Here is a 22,486-nt window from a genome sequence, read left to right as displayed (position 1 = left end):
ACATTTCTTTTGGACCATATGGGTGTATTTTTTTATAATAGAAGTAACTTAATCTCATCTCCCAAGAGTGCTCTCTTGCCTAGTGAATTTTAAATTATTCATTTTTGTTCCTTCTCAAGTGTTAACTTGGTCCTTCCTAGAACAGATGGTATTGAGGAGATTGTTTTCAGAATATGCTGACTTTTTGGGTTAACCAAAATCAAAGTTAGGTATCATAATACACTAAAGAGAATAATTTTTTAAAATCTTTATTTATTTGAAAAGTAGAGAAGGAAAGAGACCAGTTTCCCACCCACTGGTTCACTGCTCAAATGTCCAAAACAGCCAGGCTGGGCCAGGCTGAAACCAGGACCCCAGGATTCAATCTGTGTCTCCCACTTCAGTGGCAGAGACCCAAGTACTTGAGCCTATCATCTGCTACCTCCCAAAGTGCACGTTAGTAGGAAGTTGGATCAGAAACGGAGCCAGGACTTGAACCAAAGCACTCTAATACGGGATATAGGTACCCCAAGTGGTGACTTAAACTCTGAGCCAAAGGCCTATCCCCAGATTGATTTTTCTTACACTTATACAGGGGAGCATCAAAAGTTCATGGAAAATGGAGATTAAACATTAATGCATATTCTCCATGAACTTTTTAAAGCCCCAAATATATGTGTCATGTGGAAATAGTTTATGGCATCATGTGCAACTGAAGCATGGGAATGTGAGACTAGCAAAATTAAAGCTTTTCTTTGAATACTGCTTATTTGAGTTTTATAGCTTGACCTAGGTTTTGCATTTTGTACTTCTATAGCACATTATTTTAATGAGATTAGCTAGAAGGAGGACAAAAACAAAGTTATTCTATAAAACAATGTACCAGACTTGGGAAATAGATAACTTTGAAACAACTTTTTTTAAAGAAATCCAACCGTAACTATTTGTATACAAATAAATAACATGCAAGTTTATTATTAATTTTAAGCCAGTACAAAACATCATTAACTTATACTCTATACAATCTGAAAGACTGCCATGTAACCTTAAATATATATTTTAAAGAATATTTTAAAATCAGTTTGTTTTTTTTTTAAAGATTTATTTATTTGAAAGTCAGAGTTACAGAGAGAGAGAGATGCAGAGGCAGAGAGAGAAGTCTTCTGTCAGCTGGTTCACTCCCTAAATGGCCACAACAGCCAGTACTAGGCCAGGCCAAAGCCAGGAGCCAGGAGATTCTTCTGGGTCTCCTACATGGGTACAGAGGCCCAAGGACTTGAGCCATCTTCCACTGCCTTCCCAGGCATACTAGTAGGGAGCTGTATTAGAAGTGGAGCATCATGGCAGGCACCGCGGCTCACTAGGCTAATCCTCCGCCTGCGGTGCCAGCACACCGGGTTCTAGTCCCGGTTGGGGCGCCAGATTCTGTCCTGGTCGCTCCTCTTCCTGTCCAGCTCTCTGCTGTGGCCAGGGAGTGCAGTGGAGGATGGCCCAGGTGCTTGGGCCCTGCACCCCATGGGAGATCAGGAGAAGCACCTGGCTCCTGGCTTCGGATCAGCGCGGTGCGCCGGCTGCAGCACGCCAGCCGCAGCGGCCATTGGAGGGTGAACCAATGGCAAAAGGAAGACCTTTCTCTCTGTCTCTCTCTCTCACTGTCCACTCTGCCTGTCAAAAAAAAAAAAAAAAGAAGAAGTGGAGCATCTGGGACTTGAACCAGTGCCCATATGGGATGCCAGCACTACAGGTATCAGCTTTACCTGCTCCACCACAGCACCAGCCCCAAAATCAGTTTTTAACTAATGCAAAACTAACTTCTGTTAACAATTTTCTCACCCTGTTGAAATTATTTTAAATTAGTGATATCTTAGTTTAATAAGGCTTGTGTGTTTCTTTCAGGATGGTGTCCCATTTTTATGGAAATGGAGATATTTGTGATATAACTGACAAACCAAGACAGGTGACTGTAAAACTAAAGTGAGTTGAGCCCTCAAATCATGCTATGTGTCTTTCTCTTTTACCTGCTTCCTATGAACAATTAAAATTAATTATGAATAATCGAGCTATTTATTAAATATACAAGGTCTACTTAAATAGAATTTTTATAGCTTAAGAGGAAAACTATTAAAAATAATCTTACTCTGTATGATCTGGGCAGTCCCTTACAGTGTCTATCTTTCAGGTGTAAGGAGTCAGATTCTCCTCATGCTGTTACTGTATATATGCTGGAACCTCACTCCTGTCAATATATCCTTGGAGTAAGTAGAAGGAAAATAATCAAAAGTTTGGTCTTGGTCTACATTTTAAATTTTTGCATTAAGTCTAGAAAGGACCATCAGTAATCTGTCTCTATGACTTAATATAGCCCCCATATCACTTATGAAAGGCTGACATGGTTTTTTAAATGTATAATTTATGTAAACTAAAATGCACATATCTTAAATGTTGACTCTGATGTATTTGACAATTTTAATACCCTTATAACATACCCAAAATAAAGTATCTGTCTCATACTCCTTTTTAGCAAACATTCTTTACCCCCTCCCCAAGATTACCCCTTACCGATGTCTTACATCATAGAGTAGTGTTGCTTCTTTTTGGATGCCACACAAATGAAATGATATTAATATACAATTTTTTGCCTTGCTTTTTTTTTTAAAGATTTATTTATTTATTTGAAAGAGTTACATAGAGAGAGGTAAGACAGAGATTTTCTATGCCCTGCTTCACTCCCCAAATGGCTACAACAGCCTGGACTCGACCAGGCCGAAGCCAGGAGCCAGGGGCTTCTTTGAGGTCTCCAATATGGGTACAGGGGCCCAAGGACTTGCGCCATCTTCCACTGCTTTCCCAGGGATCTGGATAGGAAAAAGGAGCAACCGGGGCTTGAACCAGCACCCATATTGGATGCCAGCACTGCAGGCTGCGGCTTAACCTGCTGCGCCACGGCTCTGGCCCTTTGCCTGGACTCTTTGACTCAACATGCTTTTGAGATTCAGCCATGTTGTTGCGTGTATCAGTACTTTGTTTTCTTTCTATTGTTTTTATATAAATATACTACATATGCTCTTATATTGTTTTTTTATCTAGATGTTTGTTTCTGGTTACTCTGAATAAGGCTGCAGTGAAGAATTTTTAAGTCTTTTTGTGTTTTCATTTCTTTTTTTTTTTTTTTTTTTTTTTTTTTTTTTTTTTTTGGACAGAGTTAGAGAGAGAGAGAAAGAGAGAAAGGTCTTCCATTGGTTCACCCCCGAAGCCAGGAGCCAAGCGCTTCCTCCTGGTCTCCCATGCGGGTGCAGGGCCCAAGCACTTGGGCCATCCTCCACTGCCTTCCTGGGCCACAGCAGAGAGCTGGACTGGAAGAGGAGCAACCAGGACAGAATCCGGCGCTCCAACCGGGACTAGAACCCGGTGTGCCGGCACCACAGGCAGAGGATCAGCCTAGTGAGCCACAGCACTGGCCAGTGTTTTCATTTCTTTGGATAAATGCATAGGAATAGAACTGCTGAGTCACAGAATTTTGATTTCTCCAAAGTGGTAGTACCATTTTATTTTCCTGCCAGGAATGTGTGTAAGAGACCAGTTGTTCCACATCCTCAGCAACATGTGATATTGTCAGTCTGTTTGTTTAAAAAGCTATATTTATTTACTTGTGTCCTAAGAAATTTTTGTTACCCCAAGTCATTAAAATATTCTTCTTTGTTTCTTTCTAGACTTTATGATCCCGCCTTCGATGTAGCAATGCCTAAATGTGGTTTTCTATGTATTTACTGTACTATTTCTCTGTATTTATCAGTGAGCTCCTTGATTTCGTGGGTGCTTAAAATGTATCAGTTTTGGGGTCGGCGCCGTGACTCACTTGCCTAATCTTCTGCCTGCGGCGCTGGCATCCCATATGGGCACCAGATTCTGTCCCAGTTGCTCCTCTTCTAGTCCAGCTCTCTGCTGTGGCCCGGGAGTGCAGTGGAGGATGGCCCAGGTCCTTGGGCCCTGCACCCACATGGGAGACCAGGAGGAGGCACCTGGTTCCTGGCTTTGGATCGGTGCAGCATGCCAGCCGTAGCGGCCATTTGGGGGTGAACCAATGGAAGGAAGACCTTTCTCTCTGTCTCTCTCACTGTCTAACTCTACCTGTCAAACAAAATAATGTATCAGTTTGGAACATTTTTGACCATTATCTCCTCAAAGATTTCTTTGCTTGTTTTTCTCCTTTGTTTCTTAGATTACAGTTAAACATGTTAAATTGAAATTGTTCCAAAATATCAGATTCTTTTTCCCCTACTTTCTTTTCCCTTTGTTTCAGTTTAGGTAATTTCTCTTGTCTTCAAGTACACTGGTTCTTTTCTATGCTGTGTGCAGTCCATTGAAGGAATTTATCTCTGATAGATTTTTCATCTCTAATAATTTCCATTTGGTTCTTTTCTCACGTTTTCCTTTTCTCTGCTGAAATTCCTTTGTCTGGTCACACTTGCTATCTGCCTTTCCTACTTTTCCTTCATGTTTATTATAATTATCATATCTGATCATTTCAACATTTTGCCCACCTTTGGGTTACATTTTTCTTTGCCTTTTACATTGAATACAGCTTACTGTGTTGCTACAACCTATAATTTTTATTAAGATCTAACTAAGACACTGATATTCTTCTCCATTGTAAGCTTTCCATTTAGTTTGCTTCCAATGATTAAATCTAAGTCATTTGAAAAAATCTAACTCTAAAAAAAGTCCAGCTAATCAGTGACAGACACTGGGTTGGTATTAGAAAGTAGGAGTTTGTTTTGCAGTATGCAAAGCAAGAGATCGGGCAGCTGTCACTCAATTCAGAATTTCTAAGGCTTGATTAAGGGTGGTAGATTTTTTTTTAATCTTTTATTTGTATTTATTTATTTGAAAGGCAGAGAGACAGAGATCTTCCATTCTCTGATTCATTCCCCAAATGCTAGCAATAGCCAGGGCTGTGCCAAGCAAAAGCCAGGAGCCTAGAACTCAGTCTGGATTTCCCATGTGGCTGGAAGGGACCCAAGTACTTGAGCCCAGGGTGCACATTAGCAAGAAGCTCTTTGAGAAGTGGAGCTAGGAATTGAACTTAGGGACTCTGATATGGAATGTAGATATCTCAAGCAGCATCTTAACTGCTACACCAAAGACAAGGTGATGATCACATAGATTGAAGTGTGGGACTTGAACAGTGCATGATAGGCTCATGTGTGGGTCTCTGGTTGGTTCATAGTGCTGTGATCTTCCTTTGATTGGTCAGCAATGGGAAGCTGATGTGTTCTTTTGAAGATGCAGTGATGGGGCAGCATTGTGGTACAGTGGGTTGAGCTGCCACCTGCCATGCTGGCATCCCATATGAACACTGGTTTGAATCCCAGCTGTTCCACTTCCAAACCAGCTCCCTGCTAATGCACCTGAGAAAGCAGTAGATCATGGCCCAAGTACTTGGGCTGGTGCTACCCACGTGGTAGATCCTGATGGAATTCCCAGGCTCCTGGCTGTGGCCTGGCCCAGACCCAATCACTGTGGCCATTTGAGGAGTGAACCAATGGATGAAAGTCTCTTCCCCTCTTTCTATTTAACTCTATCTTTCAAATAAATAAAAATAAATCTTAAAAAAATTATATGATAACACGGTGGGCTGCAGTCTGTCTGGGGTCTAATAGGTATTTTGGGTATTGCTTTGATCAGGGTCTGGAGTTCCTATGAAGTATCTCCGAATAGTCTAGCATTAAGATGTTAACCATAAAGGTAACAACTAAATTCTGAATTTTGTGAACTGGGGTCTTGGGCTGCTCTGACCCTTAAACCACTCCCTAAATTTAGGGGTTATTTAGCAAGAAATTTATTTGTAATCATCAAATGAACAGCAAGTTGAGGGAGAAAAACCGGGCCCTGATAAATTCTACATCAGGTACTGGTATTGTGGATGACGCCACATATTAAGCCACCCTCTATGATGCTGACATCCCATACCAGAGCACAAATTCTAGTACTGGCTGCTCCACTTCTGAACCAGCTCCCTGTAATGTGCCTGGGAAAGCAGCAGCAGATGGCCCAAGTGCTTGGGCTCCTGCTACCCACCTGGGAGACTTGGTTTGAGTTTGTTTCCTGGCTTTAGCCTGGCCCAGCCCTAGCCATTCAGCTATTTAGGGAGTGAACCATCAGATAGAAGATCTCTCTGTCTCTCTCTGTCACTCTGCCTTTCAAATAAATACATCTTTTAGATATATAAATAAGGGCTGGCACTGTGGCACACAGGTTAAAGCCCCGGCCTGTGGCGCTGGCATCCGTATGGGCACCAGTCCAAGTCTCAGCTGCTCCACTCCTATCCAGCTCCCTTTGAAAGCAGCGGAGGATGCCATAAGTCCTTGGACCCCTACTCCGATGTGGAAGAAGGAAGCTCCTGGCTCCTGGCTTTGGATTGCCTCAGCTCCAGCCATTTGGGGAGCAAACCAGCGAATGGAAGGCCTCCACCCTCTTTCTACCTTTCTCTGTAACTCTTTCAAATAAAATAAATCTTTAAAGAAATAAAATATATAGGCCGGTGCCGTGGCTCACTAGGCTAATCCTCTGCCTGCGGCGCTGGCACCCTGAGTTCTAGTCCCAGTTGGGGTGCCAGGTACTAGTCCTGGTTGCTCCTCTTCCAGTCCAGCTCTCTGCTGTGGCCCGGGAAGGTAGTGGAGGATGGCCCAAGTGCTTGGGTCCCTGCACCCAAATGGGAGACCGGGAGGAAGCACCTGGCTCCTGGCTTCGGATAGGTACAGCGTGCTTGCTGTAGCGGCCATTGGGGGAGTGAACCAACGGAAGGAAGACCTTTCTCTCTGTCTCTCTCATTGTCTAACTCTACCTGTCAAAAAATTTAAAAGAAAGAAAAAAAGAAAATATATAAATAAAAATGAAGTCACATCAAAGGTATTAGGGAAGGGGGTTCCATTTCACAACTATGATTTTTTTATCAATGACAAAAAATTGTTATTTAGAAAGCTTTGAATTTGTAGAAATAATGTTGGATGTTTATCCAAAACAAGGACTCATATATATTTACCAGATGTCTTTGTTCAGCAGCAAGAATTCAACTTAGCACTTTTTAATGGCTTTATTGTGTTTATTTTTTAGGTTGAATCTCCAGTGATCTGTAAAATCTTAGATACAGCAGATGAAAATGGACTTCTTTCTCTCCCCAATTAAAGGACATGAAAATGGGGAGGAAACTGAGATCACTGAAAGTCAGATCTCTGTCTGACCATGTGTCTCACAGAGTTCTAAGCCATTGGACCTCATCTAAAGGATCATATAAAAGGACTCTCAACCACTTTGTGAATGTATATGTGTATATAAGAGGTTATTGATAAACTTTTAAGGTGACATTTGTCTCACTTTTTTCATTTTTGTTGTATGTTATGAACTGATTGTATTTTTTTCTTTGCTTGAATAATGTGATTCCAAAATAAATCTCATCCAAGCAATATAGATTCCAGCCTAGTCAAATGTCATAATCATATCTATTGAAACCTTTTAAGTTATAGATTAATTATGTAAATTATATGTAACTAGCTAATGAAAAAACAAATTGACAGAAGGTTGTTTAAATGAGAAACCATGTAAAATGTGTAAATTATGGTGCCTGAAATCCTTTCAACAAATTTTTATATAGCAGCTGCTCTCTGCCAGGCATTAAACTAGGAAATTGGGCACAACGTAAAGCCTCACTGGGAGTTTTCTTCCTCACTGTTAATCTCAAGAGATTCTTATTTGTAATAGGTTGCTTCTTTCCCAGAACTTTCATCTGTTTTTTTTCCTTTTTTGTCATATGTTTTCTCCCAGAGTGTATATCTGGTGTGGACAGTTGATGATCCTTTGATTCAGATTGATTCACCCTAATAAAACACAGTGTGCTGGCCAGCCATTGTATTTACTACTATATGCTTCAGATTTTAGTTCTGGAAAATTTCACAGCACAATATTTATTTTCAAGTGAATAAAATGTTCATAAGCAGTGTTGTCATGTAGTTAATGGTACATTAATCAGTTTATTTTCTCCATTATCCATTACACACCTTTTGAATATACATTATTTGAACAAGGACAGAAAAGTGGCCAGAAAATACTTTACTTTTCCTCTTTTCAGTAGTTCTGGCCAAAGATATTTTACTTTAAGAAAAGGTTAATATAATTGACTATTTTAGATTTATTTGTAGATTGTAATAGAAAGCAGTATGCATAAAGAGCATGTACTCTGAATGGTCTAAATCTTCTTTTTAACTTAATATGTAAGAGAGAAAAAGCCAAGCTGTTTTTCACACTCAGCACAAAACATTAGATTTATTCAACCCTTCTCAGGTTCAATAATTTGCTAAAATAATTCACAGAACTCAGAGCAACACTTAGTGTTTACCAAGCTGTTAACAGAGATTACAACCAGGACATCCATATGGAAGAGATGCATTAGACAAGACATCAACTAATGGGAGTGGGGACACAGAGTTCCCAGGCCCTCTTGGTGTGCTGCTCTCCCATTACCTCCCGTGCTCCAGAACTCAGAAGTTTTCATACAGCTTGGTCTCCAGACCGCCTTTCCCAGAGGTCCATGGATGGAGCTGAAAGTTCCAACCTTCCAATCACTTGGTCTTTCTGATGAGCAGTCCCATCCTAAGTACCATTAGCAAAAACAATAGTGTGAGCCAAAGGGGAATATTATGAGTAACAAAAAGCACTCCCATCACTCAGGAGATTCCTAGGGTTTTAGGAGCTCTGTGTCACGAATCTGGGATAAGGACCAACTATATTTCTTACTATGCCACACAACCGTGTGAGCCTACATGTATCAGTGAACCTCTTGAGCCTCATTCCCTCTTGTAGAAACAATTTTACAAGGTGGTTGTATCAGTATTAATTTTACTGTGCATAAAAAAAGTCTAGCCCTACACTTGATACCAGGTTCCTAATGAGTATTAACTTACTTTCTAATATTCCTCTTTATTAACTAGATAAAACCTAAAGTCATTAAAAATAATTTCCTTAATGAATTACAGGATCATATTTATAATATCAGTGAATTAAAACATAATTACCTTCACATTTAAACCTTATGTTATAGGAGGGGAGGGAGTTAGAATTATGAAAAGTTAGTGCCAAGAGATACTTTGAGAATATTTAGATCACATTCTCCTTGAAAAGGAAAAAGATACATCTGTAAAAACTGTATTGTGTCATGGATGGCTCTTAAAAATAGAAGTCATTATTTCAAAATAGAAAGATTTTATAAAAGTGAGCCTTCCATCTTGGCTAACATAGTTCTGAGCTTCTCTCAGAGCTGGGGGCAAGTCCAGGTATCCTCATACCCCTTGTAAATCAGTAGTCAATGAAATTTCATTTGATTGCACAATTATTAGCTGCTTCCTCCATTATGTGGTCATTCTTCCAGGTAAACAGGCTGAATTCCTACTAGGGTGGAGAAATGGCTCATCTACAATATAAGTAAATACACTTTCTAAGATTTATTTATTTGTAAGAATTACACAGAGAGAAGGAGACGCAAAGAGAGAGGTCTTTCATCCACAGGTTCACCCCTCAATTGGCCGCAGTGGCAGGTGCCTTGCCAATCCAAAGCCAGGAGCCAGGAGCTTCCTCCAGGTCTCCTGCGTGGTGCAGGGACCCAAGGACTTGAGCCATCTTCTACTGCTTTCCCAGGCCAGAGAGCTGGATCGGAAGTGGAGCAGCCGGGACTCGAATTGGCGCCTAAATGGGATGCTGGCGCTGCAGGCGGTGGCTTTACCCACTGTACCACAGCACCGGCCCCCCTAAATGCACTTTGAGGAGTCTTTATCCAAGTGAAGACTATTGAAAGTGGGTGCTATCCCCACCTACTAAATAAAAATTTTCAGGATGGAGTGTAAGGACCTGCATTTTGAATAAACTTACCAAGTGATTTCTCTTTGTTTTAAAATACATTCTCCAATGACTGAAAATCACTGACTTCACTTTCGACAGTTTCACATATACTAACTTTCCTGTCCTCAGATTGGGGTTTCAGGAAAACAACTAGTTGCTCACCTTTACAAAGTTGTGACAGAGACTCCGTTTCTGTACTTTGAGCTTCACCTGCTTTTCTTTGAGACACCACCAGGTGGAGCTAATAGTCCAACCATAGTCTGTATTCTTGGTTAAAGGGATGTTGGCAACAAATCGCATCAAAACAATTGTGTGCTCCCCAGTGAACTATCCTTTTAAATCAATCTGATTCACAAAGGACTGACCTGGTTTCTGACAATGCGTAAAATGCCTGGCACACAATGAGGCCACAGTATTGACTCAGTAGCTCCAAAGATCCAGCACAAAAGGTCTTAAACAAAGACCAAAATCAAGACTTGAATTTTGAAATACTAGGATTTGTAGTCAACATCACACGGTGATAAATACCAGCCAACTAAATCTAATTTCAGACTCTGTTCCTAGTGTTGGATGATTTTACTTACCAGTACTTACTCTATTTGAATACAGAAATAGAACCATCATATGCACTGATGTTATAGCAAAATGAGCTATTGAGGTGAAAGTTCTTGAGTTATGTTGCCAAGGCTTAGGAGAAAATCCATTTCTCGATTCTTTTTCACTTGTTTAGCAGCGGTGGTAGGGTGCTTTTTTTTTTTTTTTTTTTTTTTTTTTCACAGGCAGAGTGGACAGTGAGAGAGAGAGACAGAGAGAAAGGTCTTCCTTTGCCGTTGGTTCACCCTCCAATGGCCGCAGCAACGGCCGGCGCACTGTGGCCGGCGCACCGCGCTGATCCGGTGGCAGGAGCCAGGAGCCAGGTGCTTTTCCTGGTCTCCCATGGGGTGCAGGGCCCAAGCACCTGGGCCATCCTCCACTGCACTCCCTGGCCACAGCAGAGAGCTGGCCTGGAAGAGGGGCAACCAGGACAGAATCCGGCACCCCGACCAGGACTAGAACCTGGTGTGCCGGCGCCGCTAGGCGGAGGATTAGCCTAGTGAGTTGCTGCGCCGGCCGGTAGGGTGCTTTATCTCATGTCAATAAACTAAAAAACGGGCAAAATGATCCTGTGGATTGTGAGAGGAAAATATTAGAAATTCTACTAATTAATCTCTTACAGCAGAATTAAGCCTCATTAATATTTCATCTTGGACTGATGCACATAGCCTTTCAGAAATTATAAATTTTCATGTCATAAACACAAACATCCTGACAGAAGAGTGGGCATCAGCCATCTACACAGCAGAGGTGATGGGGATACCCCCCTAATTCTTTACCTTCACCATTTTACCATACTGCAAATTATCTAAATGAATGCACCTATTACCTTTCAGAAAATGTAACTGCCCCTTTGAGTACTGGCATCAAGAACATACACTATTAATGGTAGAAAGCCCATCAGAATTATGGCATAGAGATTAAAAGGTTTCTTTCACAAGCCATGGCTTCAATCACTGAAGTCTTGGTATCTTCCAACACTTCTCCATTAGAAATAAGAGGAGGCAAGCTCTGTGGCACAGTAGGTTACGCCCCCGCCTGCGGCACTGGCAGCCCCTATGTGCACCGGTTCGTGTAGTGTCCCAGCTGCTCCTTTTCCAGTCCAGCTCTCTACTATGGCCTGGGAAAGCAGTAGAGGATGGCGCAAGTGCTTGGAATCCTGCACCTGGGTGGGGGACCCAGAGGAAGCCCTTGGCTCCTGGCTTTGGATCAGCCCAGCTCCAGCCATTGCAGCCATTTGGGGAGTGAACCAGCGGATGGGAGACCTCTCTCTTTCTCTCTTCTGTAACTCTTCCTCTCAAATAAATAAGTAAATCTAAAGAAGAAGAAGAAGAAGAAGGAGAAGGAGAAGGAGAAGGAGAAGGAGAAGGAGAAGGAGAAGGAGAAGGAGAAGGAGAAGGAGAAGGAGAAGGAGAAGGAGAAGGAGAAGGAGAAGAAGAAGAAGAAGAAGAAGAAGAAAGAAGAAGAAGAAGAAGAAGAAGAAGAGGAGGAGGAGGAGGAGGAGGAGGAGGAGGAAGAAGAGGAAGAAGAGGAAGAAGAGGAAGAAGAGGAAGAAGAGGAAGAGGAGGAAGAAGAAGAGGAGGAAGAGGAAGAAGAGGAAGAAGAGGAAGAAGAGGAGGAGGAGGAAGAAGAAACAATAGTTTACTGATGCTTTTTAATAGTGATTGGGAAGAAGGAACACGCTTTCCTCACTAGCAATCAGAAGAATCTAGTTTGAAGACTAGCAGAATTTTACTCATTAAAAATTAAACAAAATAAAAACAGTCCTGACAATCTCAGAACATAAAAATGGAAAGGAGAGATCAAAATTATTAATAAATGGCATATAGGGCTTTAAACTATTTTGCATCCACAGCTACTTGTACATTTCTAAGCATTATAGTATTTTTTACATTTGAAACAAACAATATTCACCAAAAGTAAGTAAATTAAGTAGAACTTCTAGAAACGGTAAACATCTCAACCACAGAAAACATTTGTGATGATGCAAAATAGTACTGGAGCTGGCTCTGTGGCATAGTAGGTTAAGCCTGCGCCCGCAGCACTGGAATCCCATATGGGCACTGGTTCCAGTCCCTGCTGCTCTTCCTCAGATCTTCCTCTCTGCTATGGCCTGGGCAAGCAGTAGAGGGTGGCCCAAATCCTTGGGCCCCTACACCCACCTGGGAGACCCAGAAGAAGCTCCTGGCTCCTGGTTTTGAAGCCGCTAAGTTCCGGTCGTTGTGGCCATTTGGGGAGTGAACCAGCAGATGGAAGACCTTTCTCTTTCTCTCTCTCTCTCTTTCTTATCTGTAACTCTACCTCTCAAATAAATAAATAAAATCTTAAAAATATAGTACTAGACATCTCACATCTAGTCATACATACACTGTCTTAAATTTTTCAAATCTGTTTTGCTAACAGGCTGTCCCAGAATTGCCTTCTGTTATGTCTCAATAGAATAAATTATGTTTTGCCTTGAATTTAAGAGAAAAATATAACATTTTCCTAAGACACATAGTTTTTATTAATGCACAATATTAAAATCAAACTTCCTAAAAAGACTAGCAATTTAGTGTTTGAAAACCAAATAGGGGCTGGCGCCATTGCGTGTAGGTTAATCCTCCACCTGCGGTGTCAGTATCCCATACGGGTGCCGGCTTCTAGTCCCGGCTGCTCCTCTTCCGATCCAGCTCTCTGTTGTGGCCTGGGAAAGCAGTAGAAGATGGCTCAAGTCCTTTGGCCCCTGCACCCACATGGAAGACCCGGAAGAAGCTCCTGGCTCCTGGCTCCCAATCAGCACAGCTCCAGCCGTTGCAGCCATTTGGGAAGTGAACCAACGGAAGAAAGACCTTTCTGTCTCTTCCTCTCACTGTCTGTAACTCTACCTCTCAAATAAATAAATAAAATCTTTAAAAAAAGAAAGAAAAGAAAACCAGTATGTGGAATCTACTCTCTAAAATCATTCAGTAATGTAAGCAAAAAGTGAATTTTGTCCAGTTCTAACAGCTTCACATCTGTGCCCTCAGTAAAATAGTTTGCAATTAGTTTTTAATGTTCCAAATGACAAAAAATTTTTGCTCACTTAAGTATTCTGTCAAAATTCTAAATATTGCCTTATGAATTTGTTTTTTATGTATTTATTTAGGTGTGAGGCAGAGTTAGAGGGGCAGAGGCCATCAGAGACAGAGGTCTTCCATCCACTGGTTCACTCCCCAGATAGCCTCAACAGCCAAAGCTGGGCCAATCCAAAGCCAGGAGCCAGGAGCCAGGCGCTTCTTCAGGTCTCCCACGAAGGTTCAGGGATCCAAGGATTTGGGCCATCTTCTACTTCTTTCCCCCACCATAGCAAAGAGCTGGATCGGAAGTGGAGCAGCCAGGACCCAAACTGGCAGACATACGGGATGCTGGCACTGCAGGTGGTGGCTTTACCTGCTGAGCCACAGTGCCGGCCCTGCCTTATGAATCGGAAAGTATTCATAGAGAAACTAGAAGTTGATTTCTTCTAGGATTAGTTTTCTATACTTACTAACATTATTAAGCTATGTTGATATAAATAATTTATTGGAAAACCTTCCATTAACCACCTCCAAAAAAGAGTTGCAACCCTAGAAAGTCACTATCTTTAGTAATTACTACTTGAATTTCAGATAATAGGCTGTTTTTATAGCAACAAAATGACGGTTGTTATTATTGAACATTTATTAAGTACTGAGGTAGGTTTACTATCTTTAACTTGCAGATAAGGAAAATGAGTTTCAGAGTTCAACTAAATAGAGGTCGTTGAGCCAAAATTTGAACCAATTCAGATTCAAGTCCACGTATAAGTCATATGCTACAGTGCTTGGATTTGCAGATATGATTTCTGTCTCAAGAACCACAATGTTGTCATCCCCACCTGCAAGAATGCTCAGAAGGGCTTGGAAAATTAAGGAAATTATTAATCTTGTCCTGGAAATGTCTGACACTAACTTTTTTCTATACACTAATTTTCTCTGTACTACTTAGTTTTTCATTACTACAACAAAATACCTGACAAGCTACTTTGGAAGAAAAGAGGTTTACTTTGGCTCATATCTATAGCTTCACAGTCTAGGATCAGGTGGCCCCATTGCTTTGGCCTCTGCTAAGGATGGTGTATGGCAATGGCAGTGTGCCTGTGGAGCAAAGATTGCATGGTGAGCCAACTCAGGCCTTTATAACCAGCCCTCTCATGAGAACCAACTTGTGAGGACTCCCACAGGCCTACCTACTCAACACCACGATTGGATTAACTTTCTGCTCTCTTAATACCATTAACTCATGACTTTGGGGACTGAACTTTTACCACTCAGGCCTTTGGGAAACATTTAACATCCAAACTAATAGCTAGGCAGACTCCACTACAGCATCACAGCACACACTCACTTTTCCTAAGCTAACGCGATTTACAAATCTGGCAAATGAAAATTCATTAATAAAATTAAAATATCAGCTTGAGAATTCTGGCTTCACTAAATGCCATCAAACCCTCCCTCCTTTGACAATCCTCTGGTGATTGTAAATTATACAAGTATAGTGCAATTTAGCTGGATCTAAATTGGGTTCATAATTTTAGTGATAAAATTATATTGGGGCCTGTGCCATGGCTCACTTGGTTAATCCTCCACCTGCGGCACCGGCATCCCATATGGGCACCGGCTTCCTGGTTGTTCCTCTTCCAGTCCAGCTCTCTGCTGTGGCCCGGGAAGGCAGTGGAGGATGGCCCAAGTGCTTGGGCCCTGCACCCACACGAGAGACCAGGAAGAAGCACCTGGCTCCTGGCTTCGGATCAGCGTAGCTCCGGCCATAGTGAGGAGTGAACCAACGGAAGGAAGACCTTCTCTCTGTCTCTCTCTCTCTCTCTCTGTCTATAACTCTACCTGTCAAATAAAAAAATTATAATTCCTTCATCTTTTTATTTATGTTTTTCTGCTTGGAGTAAAGACTACATCTAATTTGTTTCTCTTCATGAGATAGTACTTGGTTAAGTCCAGCTCCACTCACTTACCAGGAAGCACACAGGAGAAAAAAAAAAACACACACACAAGATTCAGGAAAAGGAATTGGTTCAAATCAGTTGGATCCAACCAAATGTCCAGATTAAGCATTACCTGACCTCCAGTCTCATACACTCATTATAATGTAAAAAATCACTCCTCCTAACACCATGACAATTTACAATTTGTTAACAGTATAGGAATAGGACAAGCAGGAGACAGATCAGGAACTCAACAGCCAGAACAGAGTATTGAGAGAGAAACCTGACAGAGACTCGCTACCAGCAAGGGTAGAGTGCAGTTCTCATACGGACTAAGTCCTTATACAGTCAGTTATTTCCCAGCTGGTTCTGGGTGGGTGGGCACTAGGTGAAGTTAAGCTGGCTTGTCCAGGAGAGTGGCTGCACTGTTTGCTGCCTAAGAGGCAATATGGCTCTCAGAAGGTGGTACTCATGCTCCTGACCCATCACAATTTCCATAGCAACCTTCAGAGGGATCCGATCCTTGAAAGAGGAAAGTGAGGTGGATCCCTAATTCCTGAAAGTCACTGCCCCTTTCCCAGGGGAAAAAAAAAAGAATATTCTGGGGCTGGCACTGCAGTGCCAGTATCTTATGTGGGCACTGGTTCGAGTCCTGGCTGCTCCACTTCCAATCCAGCTCCCTGATAATGCACCTGGGAAAACAGCAGAAGATGGCCCAAGTCCCTGGACCCCTGCACCCACGTAGGAGTCCCAGAAGAAGCTCCTGGCTCCTGGCTTCAGTCTGGCACAGACCTGGCCATTGCAGCCGTTTGAGGAGTGAACCGCAGATGGAAGATCTCTTTCTGCATCTCTCCTTCTCTCTCTCTCTGTAATTCTATCTTTCAAATAAATAAATAAATCTTTAAACAACAACAACAACAAAAGCAGTTACTTTAAACAAGAAGAATATTCTGCCTCGACGCCAGCATGTGGCTTAGTAGGTTAAGCAGCGCCTGTGCAGGGTGTCCTGGCTGCTCCACTTCCCATCTATCTTCCTGCTAACATGCCTGATAAAGCAGCAGAATACAGCCCAGGTGCTTGGAACCCTGCCACCAACATGGGAGGACCAACCCTGAGAATTGTAGTCATTTGGGGAGTGAACCAGAAGATGGAAGGTTTTTTATTCCTCCCTCCCTCCTCTCTTTCTATAACTCTGCCTTTCAAATACATAAAATATCTTAAAAAAAAAAAAAAGGGTGAGGGCCAACACTGTGGCACAGAGGGTTAAAGCCCTGGCCTGCAGCACTGATCCCATGTGGGCGCCAGTTCCAGTCCTGGCTGCTCCACGTTCCAATCCAGCTTCCTGCTAATGTGCCTGGGAAAGCATCAGAGGATGGCCCAAGTCCTTGGACCCCTGAATCCACGTGGAAGACCCTGAAGAAGCTCCTGTCCACTATCATTCAGACCTTGAATAAAACTGACACTCATCATATACCTAATGAGTTTTTTGAGAAAAAAATTTTTCTTTCCATTTACGGTGGATGGGAAAGAAAAACCAGAATTTTTTTCATCAATTTGTTCTGTCTATATTCATTTTCACTAAGATTCCACACCAGATCATTTAATTGTTTGCCATTCTACACCACTTTCTCATGGATGAATATGTAGCTTCTCTTCCCTAAAGGGAGTACAGTGTGTTTCATTCTTGTGTTGTGTTTCCTCCATCTATGAATAGAAAACATCCCAATTCTGAGGACCTCTCAGAACAACAAAAACAAGTGGCAGGACTGGTGCTGTGGCTTAGCAGGTAAAGCCAATGCCTGCAGTGCTGTCATCCCATATGGGCACTTCCAGTCCTGGCTGCTCAACTTCCAATCCAGCTCTCTGCTATGGCCTGGGAAAGCAGTAGAAGATGGCCCAAGTGCTTGGGCCCCTGCACCTGCACGGGAGACTCTGAAGAAGCTCCTGGCTTCAGATTGGCTCAGCTCCAGCAGTTGCGGTCATCTGGGGAGTGAACCAGTGAATGGAAGACCTCTCTCTCTCTTTTTTTCTCACTCTCTCTCTCTCTCTGCCTCTTACTCTCTGTAACTCTGCCTTTCAAATAAATCTGGCCGGTGCTGTGGGATAGTGGGTAAAGCCACCACCTGCAGTGCCGGCATCCCATATGGGTATTGGTTTGAGTCCCAGCTGCTCCACTCCCAATCCAGCTCTCTGCTATGGCCTGAGAAAGCAGTGGAAGATGACCCAAGTCCTTGGGCCCCTGCAACCACACAGGAGACCCGGAGGAGTCTCCGGCCATTGCGGCCAATTGGGAAGTGAACCAGTGAATAGAAGACCTTTCTCTTTCTCTGCCTCTCTCTGTCTCTGTAACTCTTTAAAATAAATAAATAAATCTTAGAAAGAGAGAAAGAGAGAGAGAAAGAGAGAGAGAAAGAGAGAGAGAGAGAGAGAGAGAGAAAGAAAAGAAAGGAAAGGAAAGGAAAGGAAAGGAAAGGAAAGGAAAGGAAAGGAAAGGAAAGGAAAGGAAAGGAAAGGAAAGGAAAGGAAAGGAAAGGAGAGGAGGAAGGAAGGAAGGAAGGAAGGAAGGAAGGAAGGAAGGAAGGAAGGAAGAAGGAAGGAAGGAAGGAAGGAAGGAAGGAAGGAAGGAAGGAAGGAAGGAAAGAGAGAGAGAGAGAGAGAGAAAGAAAGAAAGAAAGAAAGAAAGAAAGAAAGAAAGAAAGAAAGAAAGAAAGAAAGAAAGAAAGAAATCTTCAAAACAAACAAAAAAACAAGTGGCTTCCTTTATGGTTCCTCTGTGAAGAGTAGAGTCCCCAGTCTCATCTTCCCTTAGAATAATATCAATAAGTTTTTCAATTTCTCTGACATTCATTGTTGCTAAAAATCAAACAAGTGACCAAGATTTCATGAGCTCTCCCTACTGAAGCATTCACACATCAGGAGACCTGTCCTGGTCCACTGGCCCCAGAAGACAAGCAGAAAGCCCTCTTTGTGAACTGCTGAGCACTGGAAGCCCCATCCAGCATGTGAACAAGCTACATTTTGCAAAACATCAGGCACTGCATGAAAATCAAGGTTCCCGCATTGAGAGAACTGAAATATTTCCCACCCACCAGCATGCTACTGGCAGCTGATGGTCAGGAAAACAGCAAAGGGCTAAGTTTCCCACAAATGAAATTCAAAGAAACAAATTAACGTTATCCTGGCACCACTTAAGTGTATTTATGAAAAAGCAGAACGTATGTTTCTTGGAATGGCAGAGAAGAGAAAATATGCTAGCTTGCCCACTAGCAATGAAGCGATATTTTTACTTTGGGAAAGTTAATCTCAAAGGCAATGGACCTAAAAAGACTGCCTTTTAATCCTACTCTTGTAGAAAGTAAAAGTTCATTAAATCTTCTGCCTTGAGTCAAATCGTCTTACTTTATTTAAAGTAATTGGTATTCCTCCTCCTCTCCCTCCAAGAACCAGTTACTTCTTTTCTGCTCCAATCCCTTTGTGGTTTCTGAAAAGTTTGGTTTTGTCCTTGGTGACTCTGGGAAGCCTAACGAGCCAAGGAATTCCAGAGAGAATGGATGCAGCTGGTCTGCCAACTCCTGGGCAGCAGGGTTCTCTCCCTTGGGAAAAGACACCCTCGGAAACAGACAATGGTCTCTAGGAACCGAGTGAACAGTTGGGAACAGGACCTTGTAGTTCTCCTAAAGCAAGATGCAGACCCCCTTTCATGAGAGCCCTGCTGATAATCATCCTGGCGAAACAGAGAGGGATAGAAAAACTAACAAATGGGCACATGGTAAGCCAGGCAGATGGAGATGTGGGCTGATGTCATTTCCAGGCTTCATCATTCGTTCATTATGTAATTCATTTACTCAACAGTTTTCACTGCAATCCCACTATAGCAAGGATTGAGAGGTACTAGGGATATCGGGCTGAACAAAACAAGCAAAGTCTTTTCTCTATTAGAGCTTTATTCTAGTGGGGAGACAGCCAGTAAGGGATTACAGGTAACTGCTGTAGACTGAACTCTGTCCCCCTCAAATTCACACATTGAAGTCCTGATTCTCAGTATCTGGGGGCCGGATTGTGGCATAGAGGGTAAGGCTGCCGACTGCAGTGCCAGCATTCCATATGGGCACCAGTTCTAGTCCCAGTTGCTCCTCTTCTGATCCAGCTCTCTGCTATGGCCTGGGAAAGCAGTGGAAGATGGCCCAAGTGCTTGGGCCCCTGCACCGCGTGGGAGGCCCAGAATAAGCTCCTGGCTTTGGATTGGCACAGCTCCAGCGGTAGCAGCCATTTGGGGACTGAACCAGCAGATGGAAGACCCCTCTGTTTGTCTCTCCCTCTCACTGTCAGTAACTCTACCTGTTAAATAAATAAAATCAAATCTCTTAAAAAAATACTCCAGATGAGAGATGGTTAGGGTATGGGCTACAGGAGTAGGGAGGGAAGAGGTGAGGAACAGTTAGATTCACAATATATTTTCCAGATAATTCAAGATTTGGCAGTAGATTGGGTACTGTATGTACAAGAAAGAAGAGTCAAGACCGCCAAATTAAGCTGAATAACAGGTTTATCATGGATCCATTTACTGAGATGATAAAACAGCAGGAGAAGCAAGTTTTGGGAGGGCAAGGTTTGAGTCCAGAGTTCAATCCTGCACCTGTCAAACTGTGAAATGTCTATTAGATATCCAAATGGAGGTAGGAAATAGGCCAAAGGACAGACCAGAAGGGAGGTGAGGGAGAGGTCAGGACTAGAGATAAAAATGAGCATTAGCATTTTAAAAATTGTCTTTGTTTATTTATATTCATTTTATTTGAAAGGCAGAGAAACAGAGAGACAGATGCCTACAAGAGCCAGGGCTAGGCCAGGTTGAAGCCAGGAGCCTAGAACTCTATCTGGGTCTCCCATGTGAGTGGTAGGGACCTAAGGATCTGAGCCATCATCTGCTGTCTTCCAGTGTACACATTAATAGGCAGCTGGATGGGAAGCAGAGCAGCTAGGACTCAAACCAGACATTCCAATATGGGATGCAGGTGTCCCAAGCAGCGACGTAATTGTGCACCAAACATCCTCCTTTCATGAGCATTTAAATAGTATTGAAACTCAGAAAACTAAGTATCATCATAAATACTGCCAGCACTTGCTTCTCAATTTACCAATTCATCTTTAGGGATGAAGGAAGGGGGTGGGAAATAATTTTCCTATCTTTCTGTTCCATTTCTTGCTTTTCTGCCTCATCAAGATGACCCCCATCTACCTTGTAATCATCATTATCTTCACCATTCTTGGAAGTGACTTCAGTTCTCCTGCCCCTCATCACTTTTGGGCTTGCGTGGTTGAACAGGTGCACCCGAGAGCACATTCTCTATCTGTCGAGGCAGTGTCTCCCAGTAGTGGAGCTTGGCTGCCTTGCCTATGCTTATAAGCTCAGTTTGTTTATGCCTGGCTTCTCTAAAACCTTGGTACCGGGTGCAGGTGAGCCTTTTCCCAGGAACCTGCCTGCCTCTCTCCTCATCATTCCACAGGGTCTGGTGTCTTCAGTGACTCTTGGCTTCTGCTACAGTTTGAATAGGATTTGTTCCTCCAAAATCACACAGAAGTTTAATTCCTAAAGTTTTACGTTATTAAGTGGTTTGAAATCCAATCTATGATATTATCAGATGTTGTCAAAAACAAGTCAGATATGGAGAGAAACCTGAGCCTGCAGCACCCATATAATCTATGCTGCCTTTCTCAAGTGATTGGATTGTAACACGATGTTAGTGTGGGGCTTCCATGATTGAATCCTGGAGGTTTTATAATGAGGTGGACAGACAGTCATGTGCTGTCTCTTGCCTGTGACTGTCCGCGCTGCCTCAGGACTCTGCAGCAGGAAAGCTATCAGCAGAGGAGGTCCCTAGACCTTGTACCTCCAGAACCACGAGCCAAAATAAACCTGATTATTTTTTTAATGAATTTAATCAAACAGCCTCAGGTATTTAAGTTAACAAAAAGCTGTCTAATACATCTTTCAACTGCAGCAGGAATGCCATGAGGTTTCTTTTAAGGGGACATAGGCATGTTTCATTTATGGAAAAGAGAAACAACCGTTCTTAGTGAATAGGAGACAAAAAGTGCTTAAGAAAATAAAAAATCCCACTCAGTGTCCCAACATATATTGCTAGTCAACTGTGAATGAAAAGAGTGGCCTTGAAAGAGGAGACTCCACAATCTGGCCTGGTGAAATGATGGAAAATCGTCCTATCTCCATTCAGATCTGGGAGCTCTCAGATGGCACACCCACTAAGATCCACTACTGGTGGCCTTCAGAGGAGAGCACCATGGAGTCAGAGGACCAGTTTACAGGTGTTGGCTTCTCAGTTCCTAAAACTGAGCTGTTTCAGAAGGCTACTGTCTTTCTCTGCAAGACCTCATGCTGTTTTTCTCTTTGACCCGTTCTATTATTACCTTCTTTCCACATTAGAAAAGAACCCCTACCTTGAATCTTACCAGGGAGCACTGCTCCTTGATTTACAGAGTTGCTAACCAAGGAATTGTTCCGAACATTCTTTTCAAAGAAGCGTCTGTATGGTTTGGATATAGCTGAATTATTTAGTTGTGTCCCCAGAACGGCCCATTGTGATTAAAGGCTGGGTCCCTAGCATGGTGCTTTTGGGAGGCGGTAAAGTCTTTTGGGGGTGGCACCTGCTGAGAGGCCTTATGTTACTGCGCATGTGAGCAGTCTTGTGCCTTTCCTTTGATAGTTCTCACAAGAGGGTAGTTATTAGTTAGTCCCTGCCGCCAACCCCTGCTGCACCTGGGTTGAGATGTAATCACTCTCCTGTTCTTACACACGTTCCTGCCTTTGCCTTCCACCACTCACCACACGTGACTCAGCCACCGATTGGCCACCAAGTATGTGCTATGCCATTTGAATTTTTCAACATTCAAAACACCACTAAAATTAGACTGAAACTGCTTGTTACTATGGAACAACTTAGCTACCATTATTAAAAACATGAGAGTATTTCAAAAAGTTTGTGAAAAAAACTGAATTTAAAGATAAGTTTAATTTGGTGAAGAAATTTT

General features: G+C 42.5%; 2 protein-coding genes across 3 annotated transcripts in view; one reads left to right on the top strand and one right to left on the bottom strand.

The window, feature by feature from the left end:
• The window catches only part of ERLEC1 (endoplasmic reticulum lectin 1), a 38,862-nt gene extending 30,890 nt beyond the window's left edge, over positions 1-7,972 (top strand). For both annotated transcript variants that reach the window (XM_002709867.5, XM_070069123.1), the window contains 3 exons: positions 1,876-1,953; positions 2,159-2,234; positions 7,093-7,972. In XM_002709867.5, coding sequence (XP_002709913.1) covers positions 1,876-1,953; positions 2,159-2,234; positions 7,093-7,164 — 226 coding nt within the window. In that variant the 3' untranslated portion in view covers positions 7,165-7,972. The remainder of the gene's footprint in view (positions 1-1,875; positions 1,954-2,158; positions 2,235-7,092) is intronic.
• ASB3 (ankyrin repeat and SOCS box containing 3) overlaps positions 1-22,486 on the bottom strand; it is a 190,648-nt gene that overhangs the window by 132,985 nt on the left and 35,177 nt on the right. The gene's annotated exons all lie outside the window — the stretch shown is intronic.

Source organism: Oryctolagus cuniculus, chromosome 2, assembly GCF_964237555.1.
Source record: "Oryctolagus cuniculus chromosome 2, mOryCun1.1, whole genome shotgun sequence".
NCBI lineage: Eukaryota > Metazoa > Chordata > Mammalia > Lagomorpha > Leporidae > Oryctolagus > Oryctolagus cuniculus.
Note: the sequence above shows the minus strand (reverse complement) of the source record. Positions and strands in the feature narration are given on the sequence as shown.